Source organism: Aulonocara stuartgranti, assembly GCF_965226115.1.
Source record: "Aulonocara stuartgranti genome assembly, chromosome: 3".
In the NCBI taxonomy this organism is placed as follows: domain Eukaryota; kingdom Metazoa; phylum Chordata; class Actinopteri; order Cichliformes; family Cichlidae; genus Aulonocara; species Aulonocara stuartgranti.
Genome location: NC_138941.1, coordinates 15,853,912 through 15,867,355, shown reverse-complemented (window position 1 = coordinate 15,867,355; position 13,444 = coordinate 15,853,912). Strand labels below are relative to the sequence as shown.

Here is a 13,444-nt window from a genome sequence, read left to right as displayed (position 1 = left end):
CATCTGAGAAGCTTCTTCAGTTCTAAGGGTCAGTTGGTGGGGAGTCCCAGATTTAAACCCAGTGGGAGTTTCCCCCCAAAGAGGGACAAAGGACCCCCTGATGATCCTCTACGTAATCACATGAGCCAAGGTGTGAAAGCGGGTGGGGGTCCTAATCAGCCAGGGTTTCGGGTGAGCTCATTGTGAAACCTGGCCCCACCCTATCATGTGATTTCCTGAGGTCAGATGGCCCAGGATGTGAGTGGGCGTTAAGGCGTCTGGGGAGAGAACTCAAAACTGGATTATAGATTATTTATATTATATATTGATATTATTTATCTGAATATTTATCTATCATAACTGTTTCTACACTCACTTTATATGAGTGCTTGTTGTTTCTTGTATATTTGCTGCTATAACAACTCAGTTTCCCTCCTGGATTAATAAAGTTTCTCTGATTCTGAAATACAGTGAGCCATTATATTTGTAGTTTCTAACTAACAATATAAAGGCTCAGAAACCGATAGTGCCACAGCACGTCCCACTGGCAGCTGAAGGAACTTTTAAACAAAGGACTTTGTAATTGAAGCTTTATTTATACAGGTCGGCTCACTGAGACTCAATGTCTCATTTACAAGAGAGACCTGTTCCAGACAAACATATTAAAATTACAACAATAAAAGAAAAGTTTGTGTAATGTACTCAGTCACATTAAAAACGAGAACAAGTTCCCAGAGATGGTTTCACAAAAACATTTGTACGTCTTTTGAAGTCTGTAAGTGAAATCAACGGAGAGCCTTAAATCCTTCGGTTATGTTTTTCATGAAGACGGAGCAGAAAAGGAGAACGCCTTCTTCCCAAGCTCTGCATGAACTGATGGAACAGTGGATGTAATGATGTCCTGAGACTGCAGGCTGTGACTAAACTGTTTGCCTAACATGGCTCATATCTGAAAAAAAAAAAAAAAATCACCATCAGTATGCCCGATGGCCAGTCCAGCTATGGTCGTGCCATCAGTTAACCCTTCACGTGCCAGCTGTGACACGCGTGCCCAGGGTTGCCGACCCCTGCTCTAAAGCATCTGATTTGGATTCCTGAGATCAAATATATTTTCCTTTGGCTTTGTTTTCTTCCCATTTGTGGCTTTAATGTAGTGTTACATCCTGTTTGGTTGCTTCCATCTGTATACATGTCCAGATTCACTGTTATGTTTCTATTCTTACATTGCTGTGTGATCACTGTTCCCTCTGCTGACTGATGTGACCTTTTGTATCTCACACTGATACTTGTCATATTTGTATCTGCACCTAAAAGATAAAAAGTTTTCCATGCTAAAACACAGCTCCACCTCCTGCAGTTCTCCCTCTGAACCACTAGATGTCTCTGTTATCTAAATGAAGACGTGCAGCACAGCAACCACAGCAGCGCTCAGATCACACGTGTCCTGTTATTATGTATAAAAGCATGAAACAGGTGAGACAGGTGGGATCAATATTAATGTTGTGGAAATATATGAAAAAGCAACAGAAGAGTGAAAACATTTCGTGTTTCTAGAAAGATCTTTCAGCTCACAGCTGCTCACAGACTGTATTTACAAGTGACAAACTGCAACTCTACAGTACATCTACAGTATATATCAAATATATTCTGTATTCAAATCTATTGAGTGATGTTTGAAAGTCTTTCCAGGTGAGTTTGATCCAGGAGGGTCTGAAGCCAGAGTCAGACAGAGACTGTGCAGAGACTGTAGAAGGACAGAGCAGCAGCAGAGCAGTCCAGATACACTGATGATCCTCTGTCAGATCCAGAGGGACACACAGGGATGATGCTGGACTCTACATTGTGTCTGACAGTGGAGCTGTTCTCAGAGCAGTTCACTCTGCAGCACTGACAGTCATCTGCACTTCTTCTCATTCCTCTGTCAGTCACTGCTGGATGAAGCTCTCCTCTCCACCTCCCAGTAACATGGCCCAGTCAGAGCGTCTCTACACACAAGCTGCTGCTGCTTCAACCTCTCTGGATCATCAGGACACAGCTCCTCCTCTCTCAGCACACACACCGTCCTGTTTACCATCATCAGCTCCACCTGCAGAGAGAAGAAGGAAGAGCAGAGGAGATAAACGAGTGTTTCCAGAGACTCTTCATCAGCTGTCAGTCAGTGATGCAGCACATCCAGTATAAAGAGCAGCAGGGACTTCAGTGCTGGGACTGTACTAGGACTCATTGTTGCTTCACTTTTTCTAATCTTTGGATTTTTATTGAAGTTGCTGAAAATGTTTTTCCCTCCTAGTTTGAGTTTGGACTTTCATTCATTAGAAGAACCTTGGTGTGTCCACTCTGAGCTCTGTAGGAACCCCAACAACAAGCCCAAAAATCCAGATGGACGGTTCCAGCTGTTAACTGGAGGAATTCCATCCAAACATCTGCTCTCACTAAATTCTTCCTCACCTACAGACTGTGTTCTTCACTGCTTTAAACTTGGAAATGAATGCAGTCATTGGTCTGCGTGCTGCTTTGTTCAGAGAGCTGATTGGCTGTTGACAGTGTTTGATCAGAGCGTGTCAGCTGTTACTATGGTGACCATAAAGGTCAGAAACAGGAAGTGTTTGTGTCCAATCCTGAAGCCTGTCACCATTCTCCTCTCACAGCTTCAGTGAGAAGCTGCAGCTTTACAGGAAACACTGGATCTTTGTTTCATACTGACTGTGTTTAGTACAATACTGCTGACAGCACCACCCACTCACTCCATCACTCTACTTACACCAGAGTCTCCAGTCTGTAGTCTGGACTCTGCTGAAGATCAGACAGATGCTTCACATCTGGATCCTTCAGGTTGTTTCCCCACAGCTCCAGCTCTCTCAGATGGGAGGGGTTGGACTTCAGTGCTGCTGCCAGATAATCACAGCTGATCTCTGACAAATCACAGCCCATCAATCTGTATAAAGAATGAAAGATGTAAGTTTATCAGACAAAGTGTGAGCTTGAAATCATTCAGTGTTTCATCATCTGTTCAGAGCTGAAGAAGGTTCAGAATGTAGAAGTTTAGAAAATGGAAACTCCAAACAGCTGAAGCCAACAGGAAGCAGCTTCAAACAGGAAACTGTGCAGAGTTTCAGACTATATGTCCTGATGCAGCCAGTTGGATTTTGGAGATTTGAATCTCTGTTCTGTGACTAAGTCCTTGAATTTCTTCCAGTTGGTCCAACAAGACAGACTAAGTGTTGGACATGTGTTGTGGCTCCATTAGAGGAGCTTCTAAATGTGATGTGATGGCCCTTCTGGGTCTGTCAGGTCACAGCACTGAAGAGAGCTCAAACTGGGCACACAGTTGTTCCAGTCTGGACCAAAGACTCTATACTGGGACTGAGGGACTGCTTTGACTGCACCCACTGGGACTTTTTAAAGGCTCATGTTCTCACTTAGATCATCGATTTCTACTTACATTTCTTTCTGGGAAAAATGGGGATTACTTTGGAAACAGGAAGTATTTTCCCCAATAAGCAGCCCTGGATTAGTAAATCACTCCAACATGTTCTCAGGCAGAAGAAGCTGTCTTGTTATGAGGGAGAGAAGAAAAAGATTGAGGCACAGAAACTTGTTGAAAGAGAGATAAAGCAGCTAAAATCAGGTGTAAAAGTAAAGCAGAGGATGAGCTGAATAAAGGACACCCAAGGCTGGCTTGGAAAGGAATGAAGTCCATGGTGGGGATGCAGAACAAGGAGCAAAGATGAATGTGATGCTGAATCAGCAGAAGACTTGGACTCATTTGATTCCAGCTTTGATATCATTGATTTCAATGAAGAGCTTTGTGATTGTAGCAAAGGGCTGGTAGCTCTGAGAGTCCCACTGATGAGGTGTTTGTGTGGAAATCTCTTAGTGGGAGCAAAGAGAGAAAAAGCCCTGGTCCTGATGCTGTGGGAGGGAAATGATTGAAGTGTGCTGTGAGGAACTGACTGGGAGATTTTGACACATTTTCCAGTCCTCCTTGGAACAACAGGAAGTTCCCAGCATATGGAAACAAAGGTTAAGTGTCCTATGGCACTCAGTGATGATGGTGCTGTGGCCCCACCACTTCCACCTCTTTGTAAAGGAACTAACTGTAATCTGAAGCTTCAAATGGAACTAAGACTTCCTCCACTAGGTGGCAGTGTCTGATGAGAAAGTGTTAGTGGAGCTGGCCTGGAGTCAGAAACAGGAAGATGCAGGATTTGGGCTGAAATGGGGAAAAGTGGTTCGCACTAGTGCCTTAAAGCAAGAAGGTTGTAGGTTGAAGCTTGTTGGCCTTTCTGTGGAGGTTGGATGTTCTCCCACAGTCCAATGAAATGCTGCTTAGGTTCATTGGTGCTTCTAAATTGGCTGTAGGTGTGGATGTGAGAGAGTGCTTCTCTGTCTCTCTCTGTTGGCCCTGTGATGGACTGCTCACCTGTGCAGGTGGACCACGCCTCTTGCCCTATGACAGCTAGGGCACAGGCTGCAGCCCTGTGAGCCTAAGCTGAATAAACAGTTAGCAAAAATGATCCATAGATGGCCTGAAATCCCCCAGTTAGCAGTTTGGTAGATAGCTATGACATGTTAATCCCATCCAGCAGCTGTATTCTACCTGTAAGCTGATCCCTGCTGAGCCAAAGCACTTTTTCATATACAAATTACAACCTTTAATAGAAACCTATTGGTCAGCATCTTATTAGCCTGCTGTTAGCTTCATTCCACAGAAAACTGAGAGAAACTAACAGAGTTGATAAAGAATAAAGAGAAATGTGCTGATTTAAAGCCTTTGAAGTGCTTCAGATGATCTCTGTCCACTTCTGTCCACTCATTCATTCATGTAAGCTTTCTAATGCAGCTTTGATCTTCACAGTCTGCTTCATGAAACTCATTCTAACCCTGAATGTCAGAGTGTTCCTCCTTCTCTTTCCCATCATTCATGCTGGCAGTGGAGGAGATTTGGATGTTGGACTGTGTTTTGGATGATGTGTGTATGTTTGTGTTGGACTGCTGTCTGTAAAGCAAACGCACATTTTGCTTTGGATTTCAGTGTCAGACAGACTTTAAGGTGGAATGAAGAGTTTGAGAGTTTCACAGTGAATTATCCAGTGGAGGATTTTTCTTCTTCTTTGAAGGTTTGAAATGTGAACATTGTTCTGCTGCAGTCAATGGACTAAACCAGAGAAGAAGAAAACAGACTTTACCATGAAGATCCTCAGTGTGGATCAGTATAATATCAGCCTGATGTCTGCAGTTTAGTGTCAGCACAACTTTCACATCATATTCATCTCAGCACAACTAAAACATGCTGACTGACCTCAGAGTTTCAAGTCCACATCCTGGACTCTCCAGGAAACCACACAGATGCTTCACTCCTGAATCCTGCAGCTTGTAGTTGAAGCTCAGGTCCAGCTCTCTCAGATGGGAGGGGTTGGACTTCAGTGCTGCTGCCAGATAATCACAGCTGATCTCTGACAAACCACAGCGACTCAATCTGTATAAAGAATGAAAGATGTAAGTTTATTAGACAAAGTGTGAGCTTGAAATCATTCAGTGTTTCATCATCTGTTCAGAGCTGAAGAAGGTTCAGAATGTAGAAGTTTAGAAAATGGAAACTCCAAACAGCTGAAGCCAACAGGAAGCAGCTTCAAACAAACACAACAAGAGAAAAAACTCTGAATGTTTCACATTAAAGTCGTACATTTATCATAAAAACAGGACAAAGACTTGAAAAAGTCGTGTTTTTCCTTCCAGGAACCACAAGGCTTCACTTTTAAAGGTGAAGTGTGAAAGAAATGGACATATTTGAAGTCCAACGCCTTTTTCCAGTCACATTATTAAAGCAGACAAACTACAAGCTCATTTTCATTCCAACAAGTCATCTTCTGACCTGGACTAACAACACTGGTCTCTATGTGCAGCTGGCTGTGAGACCAGTGCTCAGGGAGCGTCTACAAAGTGCAACACTGAAAGAACATCACACACTCATTTGCTTCCAGCACTTTCACACAAACATCTACTGTCATTATTGTCACCAAACTCTGTGGATCCTTTATTGCAAATTCAAATGGGATCAAATGGTCAGACAAAAGAGGGTTATGAGGAAATATGATGAAATGTTGTGTATTAGCAGCAATTTATTGAATCATTTTCCTCAGAAACCAAACAAAATGATTGACAAACATGTTTTTACAAACTCAGTGTTGGACTTGGATCAGCAGGATAAGCTGATGTTTAAAGGCATTTGAGTCTCGCTGTATGAGAGTCCAGTTCTTACTCAATATTTATGGATGATGTTCTTTCAGTGTTGCACTTTGTAGACGCTCCCTGAGCCTCACAGCCAGCTGCACATGGACCAGCTGACATTACCCAGCATTAGAGGTGGGTGTAAAAAAATGGATTTTCCTATTTAAATGGTTTTAATTTGAATAAAGCGATGTTGATTCATTCAATCCTGAATCGATTTTTAATATAAATGTATTTTGCCAGAATCTCAGGTTAAAGCTCCCAAAAGTATTTCAACAACAAGCAAACAGATAAAACAGTAAATGAGAGCAGCTAAACACACAAAGATGGAAACACAGAGCGTGGATCGTTCACTCGACGGCACGTACACGGACACGCCGTCGGGGTTGAAAGTGGACAGCTCACAGATCCTGAAGCTGCAGGTTTCATCTGTCTCCAACCAAAACTGACTGAACCAGCAGCAGAAGAAGATCCAAACTACGCTTTACGTTTGATGAACATCGTCATGAATTCTCTCTGACTTTGACGTTTACTTCCTGCACAGCTCTCTCTCTCTCAGTGTACTTCAAGAACAGTTTACCTTCAAAAATCTGTTTCCTGCATTATTCACTGCTTATTACGCACCAGTCTGCTGTTGTGTTCACTGCTGTCGGCCTCCCAAAACAAAGCCTCATTTCTGCTGTTCCATACTGAAGAAATTTAAACCTTTTAAAATGATGACAGATTACAAACTCTCAGCTGTGTCTGTAATCAAACCTCTGTAACTTTGCTTCCCTTCAGCAGCATCAGCTCATGTTCACATGTTGATTCATGGTTTGCTTCAGTTTTTGATGTACTGCAGAATATTTTGAAGGTTATCTGCTATAAAGAGCCAGAACAGGAAAATCTGCTTCATGTGTTTTTGTTTGATCCTCAGTGACTTTGACACAAAGGCCTCTGCTGTGATGATCACACCTCTGATCAAGTCTCACAGTGTCAGCTTTGTTTTTATACATATGGATATGTGCTGATAAATGATCATAATTATAATATTTCCCACTGTCTGCTGTGTGCCGTGACCTTTGACCTGCTAAAGATAGTCAGCTGTGGATTATTCATTGTTGTGTCTGATACTGTGAGGAAGAACACTACACAGTTAATCAGGGTCCCCTCTCTCTGAATCAGGAAAGGTGGGCAGGCCGCGTGTGGGCCGCGGGCCATACGTTGAGTCTCACTCTTTGAAATGTGAACATTGTTCTGCTGCAGTCAATGGACTAAACCAGAGAAGAAGAAAACAGACTTTACCATGAAGATCCTCAGTGTGGATCAGTATAATATCAGCCTGATGTCTGCAGTTTAGTGTCAGCACAACTTTCACATCATATTCATCTCAGCACAACGAAAATATGCTGACTGACCTCAGAGTTTCAAGTCCACATCCTGGACTCTCCAGGAAACCACACAGATGCTTCACTCCTGAATCCTGCAGCTTGTTGTTGTAGCTCAGGTCCAGCTGTCTCAGATGGGAGGGGTTGGACTTCAGTGCTGCTGCCAGATAATCACAGCTGATCTCTGACAAACCACAGCTCTCCAATCTGTATAAAGAATGAAAGATGTAAGTTTATTAGACAAAGTGTGAACTTGAAATCAGTCAGTGTTTCATCATCTGTTCAGAGCTGAAGAAGGTTCAGAATGTAGAAGTTTAGAAAATGGAAACTCCAAACAGCTGAAGCCAACAGGAAGCAGCTTCAAACAAACACAACAAGAGAAAAAACTCTGAATGTTTCACATTAAAGTCGTACATTTATCATAAAAACAGGACAAAGACTTGAAAAAGTCGTGTTTTTCCTTCCAGGAACCACAAGGCTTCACTTTTAAAGGTGAAGTGTGAAAGAAATGGACATATTTGAAGTCCAACACCTTTTTCCAGTCACATTATTAAAGCAGACAAACTACAAGCTCATTTTCATTCCAACAAGTCATCTTCTGACCTGGACTAACAACACTGGTCTCTATGTGCAGCTGGCTGTGACACCAGTGCTCAGGGAGCGTCTACAAAGTGCAACACTGAAAGAACATCACACACTCATTTGCTTCCATCATCCAACCTGAAGAGGAAACAGAGACGCCACCCCTTCAAAGTAAAAGCTGCTCCTTTTGGACACAGTATCAAAGAAAGTCTACAGTATAACATAGAAAAGACAGAACAAAGTTCTGGTTGTTTTTAAATTGTGCAGAAATGAAACTACACTAAGCTCAATTATGTGACAGACATTTCATCCTATGTCAGTTTGGCCTCATCCTGGGCCGGATTATCCAGCACACACTCTGACCACAGGCCCAGGGGCCACGCACAGCTGGGCTCCATCCAAGAGACAGGAAACAAACCAACACAATAATAAAAAGCACCATGTGATCTTCTTACATCTTCAAGAGGCTGTTAGTCTCTCCCAAACTCAGCTACAGGACTTCCAAATGAATGAAAGCAGCAGAAGTGGCTTTACAAATGAAAGAGGAAGAGGAGAAGAAGAGGAGAGGGAGGCCACCCTGACCATCACTCAAGCTGAAAACATCACACTTCCATTAAAGTTGGTGAGGAAATGTTGAGCAGGATGAGCTGCTGGCTAATCTGGAGGCTGTAGCAGCAGCTCACAGTCACAGTGGATTTCCACTCATGAAAAAGCTCTGGCTGCTTCATTTCTCATCTCATATCAGAGACTTTAATGCTTCGCTGAAGCTGTACTGTGATGCTTCCATATTCCAGTGAGGCCTCCATAATGATTTCAGCTGTTCTGTACACACACTGTGTGCCCTGTATGGCTCAAAGTCTCTGCAGCCTGTTTTTATCTGCTATCATCAGATCTTCATCATCCTCATTCACATCCCTCACACACTCTACAGCCTCATCAGCACTGACTTCATCTTCACTGACTGATGGAGCACAACATGAACCTGTGGAGGCTGAAACACTGTCCTGTCAAACATCTCCCCGTCACCACTCCACTTCTGTCAGCCTTTAAATGAACCCTGCTCAAGTCTGTCACTTCTGTTTGGAGCCAAAAGGAAAAACTGTTGTTCAGTCGTTTGCAAAGACAACATTTCTGAAAGCACTCAAACTTCTTCACATTTGTCTTCAGACACATCCTGAACATTTAGGAACTAAAGAAAGTTTCAAACATCAAAGACATGAAATATAGAAAAACAACAACAGCCGCAGTCAGTGAACTCACCCCAGAGTCTCCAGTCGACAGTTTGGACTCTCCAGTCCAGCACACAGAAGCTTCACACCTGAATCCTGGACCTCATAATTTCCACTCATGTCCAGCTCTGTCAGATGGGAGGGGTTGGACTTCAGAGCTGAGGCCACAACTTCACAGTGAGTCTTTGAGAGTCCACACAGAGTCAGTCTGTGATGATAGAAAATATAAAATGTATTATTATAAAAGCAGAAAATCTGCATTATAAACACAGACTGAATGTATATGAAGACAAAACAGAGTGAGGTCATAATCTGATGAATCTGCTCTTCAAATCTGTGCTTCAGCTCCTCTTACTGTGTTTGACATGACACAACGATTGAGTCTCTCTCAGACCTGCAGACTTTTAATGAGAATCTTTGTTTGGCTTTAATCTGCAGATGAAGGAGGAAGATGGTGTCACATTTAGGCTTCCATAATGTCCACAGTCTGTCACTGAGATCTGATCCAGAGTCAGAGTGAAGACACACATTTGGACTGTTTCCTGTTTTGACTCCAGAACATTTTGAATGAGTTCAGCTCAGTGAAGAGTTCCAGCTGGAAAGATGATCTCTGTTTGCTACCTGCTGTCAGGTACGGCTGTTCACGTCCACACGCAGGAAAAACCTGCTGACTGTTACCAAACGGAGCAGAAATCTCATCACTGGACAATAATGATGAATGAACTCAGAGCTGCTGATATCAGATCTGATTTCAGGGGAACTAAACACAGAAATGATTGGCTCATTTTAGCTTTCTGAGCCATTATCTGCTGGTGTGTCGCTAGTTGGCAGAAAATGATTTGTATTCCTGTTCAGGGCTTCAGTGTTTATGAGTCCAGATCCAGGTGACAGCAAGTCAAAATGATGTTACCTGTCTGTGTCCAGCAGCAGCCTGTATTCACTTTGAATATTGTTATAACCTGACATGGATCAGTTTGTCTTTGATTGGTTTGTAAATGTCACTGTTTCCATTGGACCTGAGTGACGTACAAAGACAGAGAGGGAGAGAAAGGAGAGAGAGGATGGAGACAGCAAAGAGAGAGCAAACACAAACAGGTGAGAGTGGACAGGTGACCAAGGTCAGCAACCAATCAGAGAGCTTCTGTTTGACCCACAGTCACTGATGATGACTGCACATAACCAAGCAGTGTGTTACTCTGATATCAAATATGGATCCTGCTCTTATAATAATGATCATCAGATGATATTATTGTGTTATTTTGTAGCTGAATACGATGTTTGTGTGATTATCAGTGAAAGAAGCAGTGAGGAGGATGGAGAGAGAGAGAGGACAGAGGGTGAAGTTAGAAACACTAAAAGGATTTTTCGTGGATTTCATGGATGATTTGAGTGATTTCCAGCAGGACACTTAAACATGTCAGTGGACGTCCTAAAGAACATATTCACTGATATGAAACGTGTCATTGAACAGGATTAATATCAGTGGAAACATGGTGGAAACAGCTGTGACTGCATGGATGTGACACACTTCAAATCTGTTCTCCACTCTTGGATTTGGGATCCATGGAGCTGCTGCTGAGTCTGTACAATAAAGGAATGGTGTGGAAGGTTGCAGCGTACGGACACAAACACTTTGTGCTTACAATCTGATTTTATTTTCAACATTAAACTACTAACCTACACTGATCAATGATGTTAATGATCACATCTGGACTCACCCAGCCTTTCTGCAGTTCCTCACAGCTGGAATCAGTCTCTGTCGTCCCCGCTCTGATGTGTTGTACTTCTGCAGGTCCAACTGATCCAGAACCTCCTCTGACATCTGCAGCATGAAGGCCAGAGCTGAGCACTGGATCTCAGAGAGTTCCTTCTCTGATCTGTTCTCTGACTTCAGGAACTCTTGGATCTCCTGAAATAATGAGAGGTGGTTCATCTCCATCAGACAGTGGAAGATGTTGATGCTTCTGTCAGGAGAGATTCCATAACTGTTCATCTCCTTCAGGTTGTTGATGACTCTCTGGATGGTTCCTGGACCGTTCTCTGTCTGACCCAGCAGACCTACTAAGAGTCTCTGGTTGGACTCCAGACAGAGGCCATGAAGGAAGCGAACAAACAGGTCCAGGTGGCCATTTTTACTCTGGAGGGATTTCTCCATGGCTCGTTTAAGGAAATCATCCAGAGAGGACTCGTTGTATTTTTTTCCCAAGAAATCCTCCACCACCTTTGTCTTCCTGTTGGTGTGACAGTGGAACATGTAGACTGCAGCCAGAAACTCCTGAATGCTCAGATGAACAAAGCAGTAGACTGGTTTCTGGAAGATCACACACTCTCTTTTGAAGATCTCTGTACAAACTCCTGAGTACACCGAGGCCTCTGTCACATCCAGACCACACTGCTCCAGGTCTTCTTGGTAGAACATGATGTTTCCTTTCTCCAGATGTTCAAACGCCAGCCTCCCCAGCTTCAGAAGAACTTCCCTGTCAGCCTCCGTCAGCTCCTGTGGACTCGTCTCGTGTCCCTCATGGTACTTGTTCTTCTTCCTCTTTGTCTGAACCAGCAGGAAGTGTGAGTACATGTCAGTCAGGGTCTTGGGCAGCTCTCCTCTCTGCTCTGTAGTCAACATGTGCTCCAGAACTGTAGCAGTGATCCAGCAGAAGACTGGGATACTACACATGATGTGGAGGTTCCTGAATGTCTTCATGTGGGAGATGATTCTGCTGGACAGCTCTTCATCACTGAATCTCCTCCTGAAGTACTCCTCCTTCTGGGCGTCAGTGAAGCCTCGTACTTCTGTTAGCCTGTCAACACATGTAGGAGGGATCTGATTGGCTGCTGCAGGTCGGGAAGTTATCCAGACGAGAGCCGAGGGAAGCAGATTCCCCTGGATGAGGTTTGTCAGCAGCTGGCTGACTGATGACTTCTGTGTGACATCAGACAGCAGCTTCCTGTTGGTGAAATCCAATGAAAGTCTGCTTTCATCCAGGCCGTCAAAGATGAACAAAAGCTGAGAGACAGCCAGCTTCTCTGCTGTGACCTTCTGTAATGTTGGATGGAAAACATGGAGCAGCTCCAGAAGACTGTACTGCTCATCTCTGATCAGGTTCAGCTCCCTGAATGAAAGCAGAACCACCACACTGACATGTTGGTTCTCCAAGCCCTCTGCCCAGTCCAGAGTGAACTTCTGCACTGAGAAGGTTTTTCCAACACCAGCCACGCCGTTGGTCAGAACCACTCTGATGGGTCTCTGTTGGTCAGGTAAGGCTTTAAAGATGTCCTGGCACCTGATTGGAGCGTCATGGAGGGCGTCCATCTTGGAAGCTGTCTCCAGCTGCCTCACCTCATGTTGGGTATGAACCTCTTCACTCTGTCCCTCTGTGATGTAGAGCTCAGTGTAGATCCTGTTGAGGAGGGTTCTACTTCCTGTTTCATCACTTCCTTCAGTCACACGTTCACATCTCCTCCTCAGACTGATCTTATGTTCATCTAAAACCTCCTGCAGACCAACATCTGCTGAAAGAAAGAAAAACAATGAGACTAAAGAGAAAGAAAACTCTTCAATGTCTGAACAACACAAGAAGTCCAGTTTTCAGAAATGAGTCCATCAGCAGACAGATATTCAGTCTTACTTTGTACACAGCTGCTCTGACTGGCTGTCTGCAGTCCAGCTCTGCTTCTGGATCTTTCTCCACACTGTGCAGAAGCTCTGATGGTGACACAGAAAAGTCAAAGTGGAGATACTTCTGTCCACCTTTGATTAGACTCATTATAAAAAGGAAAACAAAGTTTGAACACAGTCATGTTTCCAGTTCACTGACTTACATTTATTCCATGGACTCTCACTCTAACCTGAACCACAGCTACAACCCAACATTGTTGAGGCCTCATCTCCTCCTTTCCTGACTGTAGAGGTTAAATATGCAACAACCAACAAATAAAAGAATTTGGTTCATTTCAAAGAAATTCACACGGTGACCAAGTAAAGTAACCGTAGTAAAGGAGACAACATCCCGTTGATGGTGGGATTATTTGAAAGATTTGCTTTAGTCACGTCACCAA

The 13,444-nt window shown here is 43.5% G+C and overlaps 1 protein-coding gene across 1 annotated transcript in view; it reads right to left on the bottom strand.

The window, feature by feature from the left end:
- LOC309702571 (uncharacterized protein) overlaps positions 1 to 13,444 on the bottom strand; it is a 546,755-nt gene that overhangs the window by 359,930 nt on the left and 173,381 nt on the right. The window contains exons 16-17 of the mRNA XM_082527164.1: positions 7,608 to 7,784; positions 5,282 to 5,458 (exon numbers count right to left, since the gene is read on the bottom strand). Coding sequence (XP_082383290.1) covers positions 5,282 to 5,458; positions 7,608 to 7,784 — 354 coding nt within the window. The remainder of the gene's footprint in view (positions 1 to 5,281; positions 5,459 to 7,607; positions 7,785 to 13,444) is intronic.